This window comes from Hippocampus zosterae, chromosome 6 (assembly GCF_025434085.1).
Source record: "Hippocampus zosterae strain Florida chromosome 6, ASM2543408v3, whole genome shotgun sequence".
NCBI classification, from domain to species: domain Eukaryota; kingdom Metazoa; phylum Chordata; class Actinopteri; order Syngnathiformes; family Syngnathidae; genus Hippocampus; species Hippocampus zosterae.
Window position 1 is genome coordinate 14,512,009 of NC_067456.1, and position 14,817 is coordinate 14,526,825.

The 14,817-nt window shown below is 43.5% G+C and overlaps 1 protein-coding gene across 1 annotated transcript; it reads right to left on the minus strand.

Moving 5' to 3' along the window:
* Positions 1-418: 418 nt before the first annotated feature.
* Positions 419-13,344, minus strand: lrrc75ba (leucine rich repeat containing 75Ba). The gene is made up of 4 exons (XM_052067576.1): positions 12,692-13,344; positions 7,793-7,921; positions 6,474-6,586; positions 419-2,598 (listed from the first exon to the last, which is right to left on the minus strand). Exons 1-4 carry the CDS (start codon positions 12,974-12,976, stop codon positions 1,995-1,997), a joined length of 1,131 nt encoding a protein of 376 aa, XP_051923536.1. The 5' UTR covers positions 12,977-13,344; the 3' UTR covers positions 419-1,994.
* Between the last annotated feature and the right edge of the window lie 1,473 nt (positions 13,345-14,817).

Consider the following 14,817-nt stretch of genomic DNA (forward strand, 5'->3'; position numbering starts at 1 on the left):
TGACAGAGCTTCAATATGCTTGGTTTGCAAGTGAAGTTGGTGCATGCTTTAATATTTTCAGTGCGTGCGCCTACCCATTAGCAATATGCGCAATCCTGGTAAGAGCCAGCAGTTTTTGGGGATGATTCTTGTCGCTGTGCCACATTTACTTCAGGGCTTGTGTGAATATGTGTGCTCTTTGTGACTTTATCAGGGGGCTCCCGATGCAAATGACACATTAGCATGTCTGAGAACAGGAATAATAGTTTTCCTTTCCAGGATCATGCATCGCATGATGCATGATTCACAGTTACTGGCTGAAAAACATGTTTTGATACAGCCGCCCTATCAAGAGCAGTCCTCAATAATCATTGGCCCATTTTCAGAATCCCCGTCAATAAATCCTCTGAGCTAAAACCGGACATCAATGTTTGGTCGGTTTGGATCAATTCATTTATTGGTAGTGTTTGGCTTTGGAAAATACAAACTACAACAAGTCATTTGCAAACATGAAAAGAGACGTTACAGACGAACTGGACAGTGTTCTCCCACACTCAAGACTAAACAAACATAAAATGGGCCTACTCTCAATATAATCACAAATGACATTATTTGAGAATGTAATACACTTTGCCAAGTCCACTTAAGTTTTCTGTCGAATTGTTTCATTTTACACAAGAAGGCCACTGTGCTCAATTTGATGACATTGGAGCCATATAGTCACAGAATAGGACGAGACAGCAATCCACAAATAATTACAACACTTACTCGACATTTCAGTGAGACAAACATACGTCTATTGCACATTTAGACATTTTGTCAATACGTATGCCAATGGAGCAGCATTTTTTTTCTGAAATTAATAACAATCTTGAGCCATTTGGATCAGCGTTGTGAAGATGACAGCTTCTGCATTGTAAACTTCTATTTCAAACAATTAAACCACAGAGACTGCTATATGAGGAAATACAAACAGAAAAGTGCATTGAAGTGCCTTGCTCGGTTTTGGTCTGTCTGACTAGGAACTAATTCAAAGGACATGAGACTGAAAGTCAGTCTAATCACGAGATAAGTCTTGGCATTGTATAAATAGAAATAAATAAAGGTGAAGAAGAAGTAAAGTGCTGACTACATTACGGAGGTTAAGTATTTAAGCAAGTACATAAACTAGTAACAGCTACCATTGTTTATTCCTGCTGGTCATCTCCGATTGCTTTGCTAATGAAAAGTGCAAAAAAAAAAACATTTATCCCCCACCGAAAGAAAAAAAAACAAACAAACAAAAAAGACAACAGTGAGTGGTAAAACATCAGAACCATGTTTTGTCTCCTTGTTTACATATGCACAAGGGCACCATGGGTATTCACAAGTAGACATTAGGAAAGTTGGGGAAAAGTCTTGACCTAGCAGTTTTGCCAGAGTCACGTGACAGGTCGTCGGCTGCGTAGTCTGTTGAACTTGTGTCATAGCTTTTGTTGAGAGATTAACAGAGAACACACAATGCGGAGCGAGGCTCTGCCTGCCGGAGATTGTCTCAATCCTGGTCGAGAACTCTGGTGGGGATCCATTGGTTTCAAACGGACTTGCCTTCCACTGGAAAAATACTGCCAGCATGCTGCTCCTCCAGCCAGACAACTGACGGAAATCTGATCTGAATTGGCTTCTTTGCTGCTACAATCAGACAGATACACAATAAAGGGGAGCGAGAGGGCGAGAGAGAGATTTTTCTCCAATGAATCCGGTCTTCCGCTTCTTGTTCCCAACGGCACCATCCACCAACACGGTAAGTCCACCGCATTGACTCTCAACTCCACCGTCAGCTAGCGCAGGTTTCATTCAGAGACGTCTTGGTATTACGAGATGTCTGGTTGAGTGTTACACAATGTGGTCTCCCTCGTGCCTCAAAGGGTGATTGGGCTGGAAAGTGTGAGGTTGTTCAAGCTAGGGAAGTTAACAGGTTGCTGCGTGATAACATTTCGGCCGCAGTTGAAAGGGCCTCCGAGAGGAACAGCTGATCACCTCTCACAGTAGTGAAGGGTGAAGTCTTTGGAGAGTTGCTTCTCACCTAATCCCCACGGCTCCAGCTCAAATTTGTTCCCTGTGTCATCCGTGTCCTCCTCTGCATCTTCCTCTTCCTCTTCTTCGTCATAGTGGCTGGGTTCCTCGATGGAAGTCTCCAGCCGGTAGGAGTAGGGTTGGCCCTCCGTGTACTCGTAGATGGTGGGTAGACTGCTCTTCAGGCTACAGCGCCGGCGCAAAGCTACCAGCAACGGCTGAGGCATGGTGAAAATATCAACATTGTTGCCAAGGTCGATCCATGCCAGGCTGGAGAACTTCTTGGGGTCTTTTAGCATCTCAGTCAGGTCCTTGAGAGTAGTCAGGGTGAGACGGTTTCCGTTGAGGGCAAGGGTGTTGAGTTTGGGTAGCGAGGCAAGAAGAGGAAGAAGCAGCTTCAGGTTTTCATCTTGGAGCTCGGTAAAGCTGATATCCACAGCCACCACGCTGTCTCTGTTGTTCTGGAGGTAGAAAGCCACTTGGCGGACATCTCGAGTGGACAGAGGAATGCCTGACAAGTCCACGGTGTCATTGGACAGTTTCTTCTGGAGGGTTGTCTTGAGACTGTATGATGAAAAGAACGGGAAGAATACGATGAATGTAAAGAACTATTCAAGTTTAAAAAGCTGGTTTATAAAGGTTGTTAGTTGGGCCACTGATCTGGAAACATGGGCCTGGCTTCATGCTGCGTTTCCCGTGTTGTGTAACAGAGGGGGTGAATGGATAGACTCTGGGCGAAAGGCTGACTGAGACAGCGGCATGGCCACTGACTAAACAGAGGAGCCAAAACATCCGCGCCATCCAAGAGCGCAGTGATCTTTAAAACACAGATGTAAAACGCAGCTAAAACCCCAATCCCACTGAGCGGCAAACAACGTGTTTTGGAAGGCAGCCCAGGTAGCGTTCTCTTCGGGGTTTGTTCAAGAATGCAAATCTTCACCAAAGTGGTCGTCAGACGTTCGCCTGTAATTTTCTTGTCAAAGAGAATACATGCTCAAAAAAAATTCCTTGCAACAAGAAAAATCACTGAAAGCGTTGGCGAGCATTTGTAAACTTGAACGACTTCTGATGATCCGAGTGACGTGAACACACATTTTTGCTACCTTTGCAAACAGTCGCAATTGTTCAGCCCTCGGTGGGATAGGACCTGAATGAAGGCTGTAATACACATGGACCGGTTCTGATATATGATATGATACATATAATAATCTGCTACAGTGCCCAACCATTGGCCCGCTGTTATCCGCACAGAAATATCTCATTTAAAAAAAATGTCTATTTCATATACATGCATACTATTGTATTTAGAGAAATGGCCACTTTTATCCGTAGCCTCTCAAAGGCTCTGTTACTTGTGAGCGGTTACTGGCGTCTCTTGTGGATGGATCAGTTTTAATTATAAAACTGGCAGGCATCTTCACGAATCGCCCTGTTGTCATACCTGTCACTTCTGATGCTTCATCGTGCTCCGTAGCCACAATGACAGGGAGTGCTTTGCAAATGTGCCCTTTGTGACTAACTCACGTTCAAAGAGTCAAAATAATATCAAATGTCACAAAAGTCAGTTCAACAAGAGTTAAACATGTTTTATTTATACACCACTGTAAGCCATCCAATTATGACACTGCAGGCTCTTTCAGTTGGTACTCTCAAACGTCTGGGCTGCAAAGAAAAAAATCTTCACCACAGGCACGAGAGTCCTTCTGTCCGTTGCCTGGTGCAGGCCCTTCCTGCATGTGCAAATTGGGTTTGATGACGCAGCTACTGCAGCCCCACCCCCATTACGCTGTCGTTGAGCTCAGCAAGCATGAAAAATGGATGTCGGCTTGTTGAAAAGCCATTTTTATCCTTTCAGATTAATCTGCAGATAGACGTGTCACAAAGGTAATTTTGTGCATGGAAACATTTTTGACTGTTTTCACAGCAACATCACATTGCAATTTATTTCAAATGATCAAAACTTGGTTGAAAAAGTACCTATAGGTAGACTTGAAAACTCAGCATCTCAAGGACAGGGAATAATCACTGATCTGAAGTAAAGTGAGATTAATGATGACATAATCGCTATCGGGGAATTGCGGATGCTCAGCAAACTGCCTGTTGATTTATTTAACATCCAATTGACAATCTGGCTTTCAATTAAATGTAAAAGAAATCTTAGGCAAAATCATGCGTGGATTGACAGTCAGGAGTAATTTAAGTCAAGTCAAGTCAACAGTATTCATAGAGCACTTTTGAAACAGCCATCGCTGCATACAAAGTGCTGTACATGGAGCAAGTTAACATGCACAATAAACAGTAAGACAAATCGGTAATAAAGGCGGTAGAAAGCACCAAACAGTAAAATCAAGCAAGGTAAGCCTGGATTTGTTGATTATCAATCACATGACTTATGGCAATTATAATAAAAATACAGTGGGCCTCTGAGGGCCAATACATTTCATCCAATTAAATTGGATTTATCCATTTTCTGATCTGCTTAATGCTCACAAGGGTTGCGGGGGGCGTCGGAGGCTTTCCCAGCCATCTTTGGGCAGTAGGTGGGGGACACCCCGAACAACCATCCACGCTCACACCCACACCTACGGACAATTTAAAGCAGGTATGTCCAGCTCCGGTCCTGGAGGGCCGCCTTCCTGTCTGTTTTGCGTCTCTCTGGGCTGCAACACACCCGATTCAGATGATCAGCTCATCAGCCGGCTCTGAAGCAGCATTAGAACCATCCTGGTGATTTGAATCAGGTGTGTTTCTCCCGGGAGAGCTGGAAAACGGGCAGGACGGCGGCCCGCGAGGACCGACTTTGGACACCCCTGATTTAAAGTGTTCAGTCAGCCCGCCATGCATGTTTTTGGAATGTGGGAAGAAACCGGAGTACCCGGAGAAAACCCACGCTGGGCCGGGGAGAACATGCAAACTCCACACAGGGAGGCCGGAGCTGCAATTGAACCTTTGCACTGTGAGGTCGACGCGCAAAGCACTGGATCACCGGGTTGCCCAAGTTGGATTTAGAAAAGAAACTGCTCTTCACATTCAAAACACTAAAATCCTAAAACACTTCAAAAACACACTCTCAAATCTAAGGGTCAAGGTCAAATCCTAAAGAACTATAAAATTGAGCAAACTACAGTGCTGTACCTTTGCTTTCATAACAAGTGACAATGTCTCCGGTTCGAGCTTTGGTGTTTACTGAACTGATGTCTCGCATCAGTTCATGCATGACTGTTTTGTTGTGAACCTTAGGGGCAGTCGTTTGGTCGCCTTACTGTATCCATGCAGCTAAGAGGCGAGAATCTATTTTTATACTGCATTCAACGTTTTCAGAAACACGAGATGGCAATCTACTCTGGAGGGATCTTTTCCGACCAGAGCTGAGATTTCTTCCATATCATAAATGTAGAGGAAACCCATCCTGACAGTCCATATTCATACAATTATGAAGGATGAGACTTTTTTTTTAAAAATGTCCAATTTTCTTTTGGCGCAGTATGAGGCATCTGTTACGATGCAATTTAGATGGCATGTTATAAAGAATGGATAGCATTGATAAGAAAATTTAAAAAAATAAGAAGAAAGAGACCATCCCACCTTGAGGGTAAGCCGCGTTGAATGAATATGAAGATAGTGGCTTTAGGAATTGCTGAGTAAAAGATCCCACATTTATCCCCCAACATGAAATTACCATAACTGGAGCACGCCTCCACAGCCTGTGTGCTGATCACTGCTTCCATCAAACTCAATTGCCAAGTGCTTTTGATAAATATAAGAGAAAAATCTGAAATGAATAAAACCAAGACTCATGTGTCGCCATGACCTTTCGACCTGGCTCAGCATCTTCCTATCCATCCGCACTCTGGCACACATCAATCTAGTTTGGGAACCAGTTAAGAACTTGGAGTCATACATCGTCACGTGGCCGAGGCAGTCGCCGCCTTCTGGGTGGGCGACCAAGAGAGGATAAAGAAAGGGAACGATTTCGGACGGATTAAAACTTCTTCTGCATGTTACAGAAAAGGCTCCATGGCTGTGTCTTAATCTTCCTGGCATTTATTTAAATGGTTTAGCTCAGAAGATGCAGTGTTCTTACTGTTCGTTGAATACAGCGAGAATTAACAACAGAAAGTGCATTTTCTATTTTCATGATTTGCACTCTTCAAGTACGAGTTATTTTTCTCACCCCATCAGACAGATGGATGTTTTTTTTGCAATGCCACTTGTGAAGAAAGCTCGAGAGACTGCGACAGAGCGGGGAGATGCCAGCGGCAATGGACAAGCAATGCACGTAATCAAGCACTTAAAAGGAAAGATGATTGACAGCTTTGGTTACCGTGACTTCCCCATCAGGGGGGCCCGTGGCCACCTCTGTCCTAATTCAATGTCAGCGACTGAGATGGAAATCTCTCCAGCTCGACATGGATTGATGTCTGGACACAGGAGCTTACCATGCCTGGGATTTCCGTCTGGACATGCTCTGTCTCAGCCACTTTGAATGGGGTGTCAGGTGGTAGATCAGCTGTCTGCAAATTTTATCTGACGACTTTATGGTGTCTGAATCCTGTGGACCAAAGTAGAAGAAATTTTACATTTATTAAAAAACATTTCACATGGTTGTCAATTGCATTTTAGGCAGCGATTATTTTGTGTCTCTCTCTCTCTCTCTCTCTCTCTCTCTCTCTCAATGGTACATTTCGACTCCAAGAACGACTATTTTTTTATCATCCTTATGAGCAGATAACACATGTAATTGTGTCTTGTTATTGAACCGGGATAACGACTTCGGTTGGATCTATTTACAGTATCTGACGACCCGTCTAAGTGTCTAGGTCTGAACTACGGGAAACTCATTTGGGAGTCCATAAGATAGCTCTTGAATGATAATAGGATTTTGCTCATTGTCAGAGCGTGCACAAGGAGTATTCTGATGTAGTTTTTTTTTCTTGGCGCACTGAGCAGAGATTAGAAATACACTCCGAGCGCATTGTGCCACTCCAACGGTTGGTACTGTAAAAATAAAGTAGTGTTGGAATGTGGGGTTTGATTATTCAGAGTGCCACAAAATCGGATTGAAGGAGTGTGCTCTGGCTGTTTGGACTGGGAACATGCAGCGGCCAGAGATTAAGGCAAGACTGTGCAAACAAGACGCAAGGGTTATGGGCTGAGGGAGGATTCATTCATTCACCAGTCATGTATTGTGAATACAATTCATGTTGGGAAGTTTTTCTGAAGTTGGTGGCTGTTCAGCAGCGTTACCGAGTCATTGTAGCTAATTTGTACAGGTGCATTTGTTAACTCGTAGAAGAGGAATGCATTCTATCGATCATGTTAGGGCATCAAAGAAGCACATTTCCAACTCCGCCCATGGAGTGCAGTGAACAAACCCTTCAGCGACACAATGGACATATTTAAGTGGGATAAAGAGAAAGGTGGAGCAAGATGGAGAGAATGAGACAATCAGTATCAAATGTTTCAATTAGCTGCTCAAACTAGGTTAGTAGTTTGAATCTGGATTTTATTAGATTTTTTTATTTTAGGCAAATTGTTACAGACTAAAAAACAATGTTAGTAAAGTTATTCTTTGTTGTAAATTGATCTATACTTTTTTGTGGTTCGTTAATGCTAATAAGGACACAATGATAGACAGAGGTGATAAGCAAATTCTAATATTTTTAGTCAAGCCGGGGTTGGGGGACACAAAGTGTTTACTTAATGGGAGGGTTCAAAAGAAAATTAAAAAGAAAAAAAACCTTGCGCATGAACTGACCTTCTTAGGATTCTGCATCTCTCGGGCCAAGCTCAGCAGCAGCTCGTGCGAAATTGGATCCACCAGATTGAGGAAGGCAGCGTTCTTGTATAAAATGTCATTGAGTGAGGTCCCTTCCAGTCCAAGATCCTAAAAGAAAACAGAAAAACAAAGAATGACATCACAGTCACAAAAGTGTGCAAGATGGCAAAGCACACACCAAATAAGAATCCTGAAGTTTGTCAACTTTTAATCAAATAGTGCACACATTTAACTCATTTAGTACCAGCCAATTCTGGACCAAGTCTGAAAAGACGTTTAAAAACGTCTTTAGGAGTGAATGGGTTAAGTTTGGAGCGATTAAATGTAATCACACTCCTCTAAAAACTAAAGTTATGCCCTCACCCAAAAAGGGAGAGAGAGACATTCATCAGGAACCCGTACTTTCAGTCAGGGGAGGACATTTCGTCATTTACCGCATCTCCACAATCGGTCACCCCGATGTGATCAATAACGTTAGAACACGACCGACAGCAACAGCAATGGAACCGCGGTGAGAAGCAGACCACCTGCTGTTCCTTAATTGCCTTGGCAACAACAAACCATCAGAATTGATGCAAAGGATGTTTGCTGGTGGCCTGCGGTGCTCAGCGAAGCATCCTGACGGCTCAGCTGGTAGACACTATTGCGGGTGGACACGGCCCCCGGATGGATGCTGCTATTGGCACGCCCAGTTTGTGGGTGTGTGTTTTGATGTCAGGCATTTCAGCTGGGACTTGGTTACAGCCTCTGAATTTAAGCTGCTGCGGGGAGAGGACTTTCTCTGCGCATTTTATCTGCTTGCGGGTGGTAGGAGCTGCTGCCTTATCAATGGATCTCTTTTGCCACGTATGCCTGCATGCTTAGAGGGGCTAGCGTGCTCTGCCTGTCAATTGTGCTCAGGACTTCAACTCAGTGAAGCTTACTATTGCCAAGGAGGATTTCTAAACGCCTCGGTGTTGTGCCCCCCTCATAGAGCCTGTAGGTCTCCCCTGATGCTGTTTGTAATAGATCTGATGTTGTGCAGGCGAATGAAAAGTCGATCAAAAACTAATTGGAAGTGTCAATGCAAAGCAAGATTTGAAGAGCGCAAAAAGAAAGGCAACAGTCAGGAGTGATACAGCCGTGCAAATCTCCTCATCAACAAGTCCACATCTACGGTCCTAATGAGGCAAACTACAATGACAAGCACTTGAGCAGAGCATGCAACTTTAATATGCAGTAAACCTTGGAGACCGCTACACGAATGCACACACATTTGTTCATTTTCTTTTTTGTCACATAGCACAATAGAAAGTTTGAGTGGGAGGCTGGCAGCTCCACATTACTGGCTCTCCTTTTAATAGGGCAACCGTGGAGTGACAGAACCAGAGTAGGGTTTACAGATTTTTAAAAATGCCATGTCCAAGTCCAACTTTAAACCAAGAATCTTTCTAGCATCTGTACAAAAAAGAATTTACATGAATTAGAATACAGTATCGAATATATAGCAAACACCTCATTACGCCCAATTCTACTGGTGCAATGTCTATCAAAATACCATCAGAGAAAACACCCCAGCAATTAGACGGCGATTGTGCTAGACTTGCTCTGAGCACAAAAATAGGACATCTAATATCTACAATATACTGGGCCTTCAAAGCCTTCTGCTTGCTCAAACACTACTTGAAGCTCGGACCTATTTATTTCACTGTCTTCATTTCATAGCGTGTCTTAGCTGCGCAGCATTTTTTTTTTTTTTTTTGGTATAATCAGATTTCAGGTTTGATATGTTGCAGTGCACATATTAATTTGTCCAGTGCCTTCTGGACATAGATTGCAGGTATTGGCGACACGCACACGATTGGAATCGCTGGTTATTCTGTTAGCCAATCAGATTGTAGATTCACTTTGGAAACGCAATCACAGGCTTTGTGACGGATGAGTTTCTCTGTCTACTCATTGATTCAGCGACTATCACTTCTGATTTGGTCAGCTCACCTGTCCACCAAAGCTTGTTTTAGGATGGACGAAGAAATTAGACTATTATTAAAAATTCACTTTCAAGAAGCGGTGGACTTTATGAGGCTACTTCAAACAATGGCAGGTGAGAATGCTTGGAAGGTGGACTAGACAGACAATCATCCATGAATCTGTCGTTTTTAGTAATACACACTGCAATGTTAACTTAGTTATTTCTCTAGACATTTTTTTGTATTTTGTGAGATGATGACATTATTAAGAGATGGACTAGGTCACAAAATACGCTTTGAAGGCCCGGGTCCAAAGCTGACTGCCCGCCACTGATAAGACACTCAGAGCTGTCATACCTGTAACCAGTTTTTAGTGTAAATCAATAGTTAGCTACCCAACATTAAGAAATACAAGAAATGAGGACTGTGAAATGAAATATTTACATGGGAGATGCTAAATGTGCCAAACAGTTAATTGGGTTATATTTGCAAAGTAATAAGACAATTCTTTTTTGGGCTTTCCATCTACATACAGTATACTTTGCTATATATGTTTATCATTCTTATAGCTGCTGGATAGATGTTTTGAAACCCTACATCATGTAAACACGTTTCTATAAATAAATACTGCTGTCGAAGTCAGCTAAGCTCTACGAAGGCAGAGATGAGAGATGCTTCTGATCATGCCACCGTTGATGAATGTTTGATGGATGCAGTTCAATTCAATTTCTAGTGATGACTGAAAAAGGAATGTGTTACAAGCATCTTGTGATTTGAATTCCGATGCGTCTTGATATATTCTTATAATTTATGGTGATATTGTTTACTATCCACATACAGGTGTTTGGATAACTTTAAAAAAGACCACAGGGGTGGTGCGCTTAACATAAGTAAAAGTGATTTTTCATCAGAAGTGCAAGTGCGGATAAAACTCATTGGTTGCCATCAAAGACTGCACTCGATCGGAAGTTTAATGGGTGCCCTTTTATAGCTATTTAAAACATATCTCAGATGAACTACTGTATATGGCTGGAATCCCGGTTGACTACCGGCCAAATTGGCCAGCAAAAGGGGGGAATAGTAATGCAACCTCCGTCCGGCAACAAGGATGGGAACTTTTCCAAGATAAACTCGAAACTCCTTGGGCTCGATTTTCGTAGACAGCGACAGCTCGGGTGTAAAAACTGACCTATTTTAATTTTTGCGGTTGGGAATTTAGCAGACCGCGTTGCAACACGTTGGCGGGTCAGATAAATTGCATTTTCTTTTACACGCTCCTGGCTCATCTGCCAACTTGGTATCTGAAAGTAGAATAAACTTTAGAACAGCTTGCACATTATTATTATTATCCTAATCTTTATATTGTTTTTTAAACCATTACCTGAGCCCTGAGCAACTGTGATCTCATTTTCAGTTGACAGAAAATGGCAAAAATAACCACTTCCTGAGATGGATAAAAACGGTTGAATTTTTCTGCTCAATTCATATTCCTCCAATGATTATTTCTGGTGATATGACATCAACAGAAATGTGTCAAAACCCTTTTTATAAGTGCAAGCTTGCAAGCAAAAGGAGGAAAAAAATAATTTAATTTCCTTTCGCACCATTTTCATTCGAATTTACAATTGCATCACTTGATCCTAGTGAAGCTTATTTTGGGTTTATGCTGAGTGAAGCAAACACACACATATACAGAACATGATCCACTCAGCATTCACGCGCCATTCTGCTCAAAAGAAAGTTTTAACGGTGCTGCGGCATGTTGAAAGCATCCAGTGGCGTAACAAGGCACATGTTCATGTGTCTTACTTTGAGCGACATGCACAAAGGATCATACTTGGTGAGGAATAGGATAAGGACCATCAACAATTACAATGATTTCATGTCGCTACATCACGACAGACAGCGGTAGAAAAGGGCAGCGACAGCTCCGTATTTCCTCGTCAATGACCTTCTTTGCAAAAGCACAGGTCATTATGGAGCGCATGTAGAATTGGAGTCTGTCGAAAAAGCCTAACCAGAGTAGATCTCTCGAAAGTGGAAGAAACTAGGAGTAAAGACGAGAGGGCAGGGGAGATATGATGTTGGGAGGAAAACCCTGCCCTCATTTCAAGATGAGTGTCTGGTCAGAGGCCATGATGCGCTTCTTAATTTGGAGGGCAAGTTTTCCTTTCTAAAATCAACACTTTTGACAATGAGCGAAAGTGACCGCTGTGGTGAGTCACATGCTGTGCCTTCACTTTGACCATGTGTCTACGCCACACGTTGTCAGTGGCCTACTTTCGATAACAATAAACAAACACATCAGCAGGTGGCTATGTGTGCACATTGCATCATCAAAGGATGAAGTTGGGTGGTGATGCTGGTTTCATCTAGGAGGCTTTCACATTTTTCACCTCAAATGAGATGTTTGTTTCCACGCAGGAATCCCCAACCGCACACAAACATATGTACCTTGCATTGCCTTTATACCAAAATACATCCATCCTTGCCAATAAATACATCCATCCAGCACTTGCCCTGGGTGATCTTGAAAAACAACAATTCACCACGTGGGAAATTTAAAATCTTCCATTAATGACACAAATTAATGTCAACAGCAGACATTAATTGATAGAACACACATATACTGTGCTGCCCTAATTCACTTCCACAACATTTTTTAAAAAAGCATTCTTAGTGGTCATTTAAGTATGTGATTAATTTGGAGCATGTAGTCTGGTTGCAATAATAATATTAATTTATGGTCGTAACAGCAATGCTGCAAGAACGCTTATAAAAGGCTTGACGCGGCCCTCTATCTACACGGACAAGTCTGGTGGCAGGCAATCTGTTGCTTTTGGATTGCATCAGTAACATCAGAGGCCCGAGATGGGACAGCAGCAGGCTGACACGTCTCAGCAAGTCTCCCGTGTGTGTTTCACCTCACCTTCCTCAGTAATCTGAGCACGTCGGTCGCCTGCTCCATCCTGCGATCTCGAAGCAGCTTCTGGATCTCCCTGATCCACGCCACCCGTCTCATGTAGGGGCTGTGGTTGGTCCGACGCAGCATCCCTGGCAGTTTGTCCGTCTTCATCATAAGGGCGAACAGGAAGTCACCGCCTGCACGGCCGCTTCGACTGTCGCCTTCTGCCGCGACATCGAGGAGCCCGCGTCTCTTTTTGGAGAAATTCTCATTGTCCAAGCTGTTCTGTCTGCTCAATTTGGAGCCCATGCCGATACGTGGCGCAGATGCAGCCTGCCTTGTTGTTGTTGTTGTTCCAAGTCAGACAGGATTAGCAGCAGCGCTGACCCATGATCAGCCTCCTTTTCTTTTTTTTACACGGCGTCGTGCTGTCTGCCTCTGCAGCCGGTCACCATTAAAGCCCCCCGATGTCCATCACAACGACACTTTCTCCTCCTCACTGTCAATCAACGTGGATTTGCTCTTAATTTATACTCTGACGCGTACCTCCTTTCAGGGGGGCGGGGGGTCAGGTAATGACGGCGATGAGGACACAATGCTCGGAAAGCTTTGTCACGAAGTGTTTGTACGCCGCTGTTTAGGTTTGAGCAGCGTGGAACGTCTGACCAATCGCAGCGTGCCCCTCCTACTTGGATACTGGCCCTCCCATCCCTTCACCCCCATCCCACCCCCCGTGTCTCCTTCCCAACCCACAAGCAGAGTGCACTCGAAAGCGTAAAAGAATGAAAGTCATCGAATGAATTGCGTTCCGGACAATCCCATTAAATCCATATTAAAATGACAAAATTGACATGTTTTAGTTCAAAGTCCAGCGACAATACAAACAAAACAGTATGTCATGGAAAATAATGAAATTGTAACAATTTTCAGACTTAACCTTTGACAATGGCGTGTTCACAAAAAGGCAAATGAGAATTGCGGTCTTGCGTAACAAAGATGTAGAATTGCACTCTTCTGCTGTGAATGATCTTTGGTATTTCTGCGGCAGACTTTCAACCTGGGAGATTCAGAACAGCGCCACTGTGATTAGATTTAGATTCAATCAAAGCAGCAACAGCAGGAGCCGCGGCAGCCACATTATTAGTATTGCCCAGCCTCAGCATGAGAGGCAAACGGAATATATGAGATAACCCACAAGGGAACATGCTGTTGAGAAGCTTGCATCACCAATATTGGCAGGGCTGAAGCTTGCAGTCTAACGTACATGAATTGGTGTGAGACGAGAGCAGAATAAGCGAAAAATATTGCTACCATGCCATTGCTGGCTAAGGAAATAACACAAATCAAAGTTTCAACTTGTAGCACATTTCATATATCTTCACCTTTGAGTTCCAAACATGAACATTAGTATTAGTTCAATTTAAAAGTTAATATGGCTTACCTGAAATATGTACAGTTCCAACAAATGGAAGATGCATTCAAACAAAATCGGACAAATGAACTTCCTCACGAGTCAGACTGTTTATCCAGATAGCAAATCTGTCATACATAACCCAATTTGCCTGAAGTACATCTGTCATTGTCCCATTCTTGGCATATAATGTGACCAATTCACCCCACGATGATGGAGACATTCATTCATTCATTCATCTTCCGAGCCGCTTGATCCTCACTAGGGTCACGGGGGGTGCTGGAGCCTATCCCAGCTGTCTTCGGGCCGTAGGCGGGGGACACCCTGAATCGGTTGCCAGACAATTGCAGGGCACACAGAAACAAACAACCATTCGCACTCACACTCACACCTAGGGACAATTTAGAGTGTTCAATCAGCCTGCCATGCATGTTTTTGGAATGTGGGAGGAAACCGGAGCACCCGGAGAAAACCCACGCAGGCCCGGGGAGAACATGCAAACTCCACATAGGGAGGCCGGAGCTGGAATCGAACCCGGTACATCTGCACTGTGAAGCCGACGTGCTAACCACTGGACTACCGGGCCGCCCATGATGGAGACATCTTGCCCCAAATTACAATGTTTGCTAATACCAGCTCAAATTTAAATTTAGTTTCAAACAGAACAATGACTGACGCCTGAAAAGATGCCAGGATCTAACGATGCATTCAGATTTTTGGCGGAAGTGGATCTGTTGGC

What these genes read in the sequence shown, in the direction of transcription:
- lrrc75ba (XM_052067576.1), bottom strand. Translation starts at nt 12,976, where the DNA reads ATGGGCTCCAAATTGAGCAGACAGAACAGCTTGGACAATGAGAATTTC. An exon ending in AGATGCAGAATCCTAAGAAG is followed by an intron (nt 6,587 to 7,792) that starts GTCAGTTCATGC and finishes TTTGGTCCACAG; the next exon opens with GATTCAGACACCATAAAGTC. An exon ending in AGACGGAAATCCCAGGCATG is followed by an intron (nt 2,599 to 6,473) that starts GTAAGCTCCTGT and finishes TTCATCATACAG; the next exon opens with TCTCAAGACAACCCTCCAGA.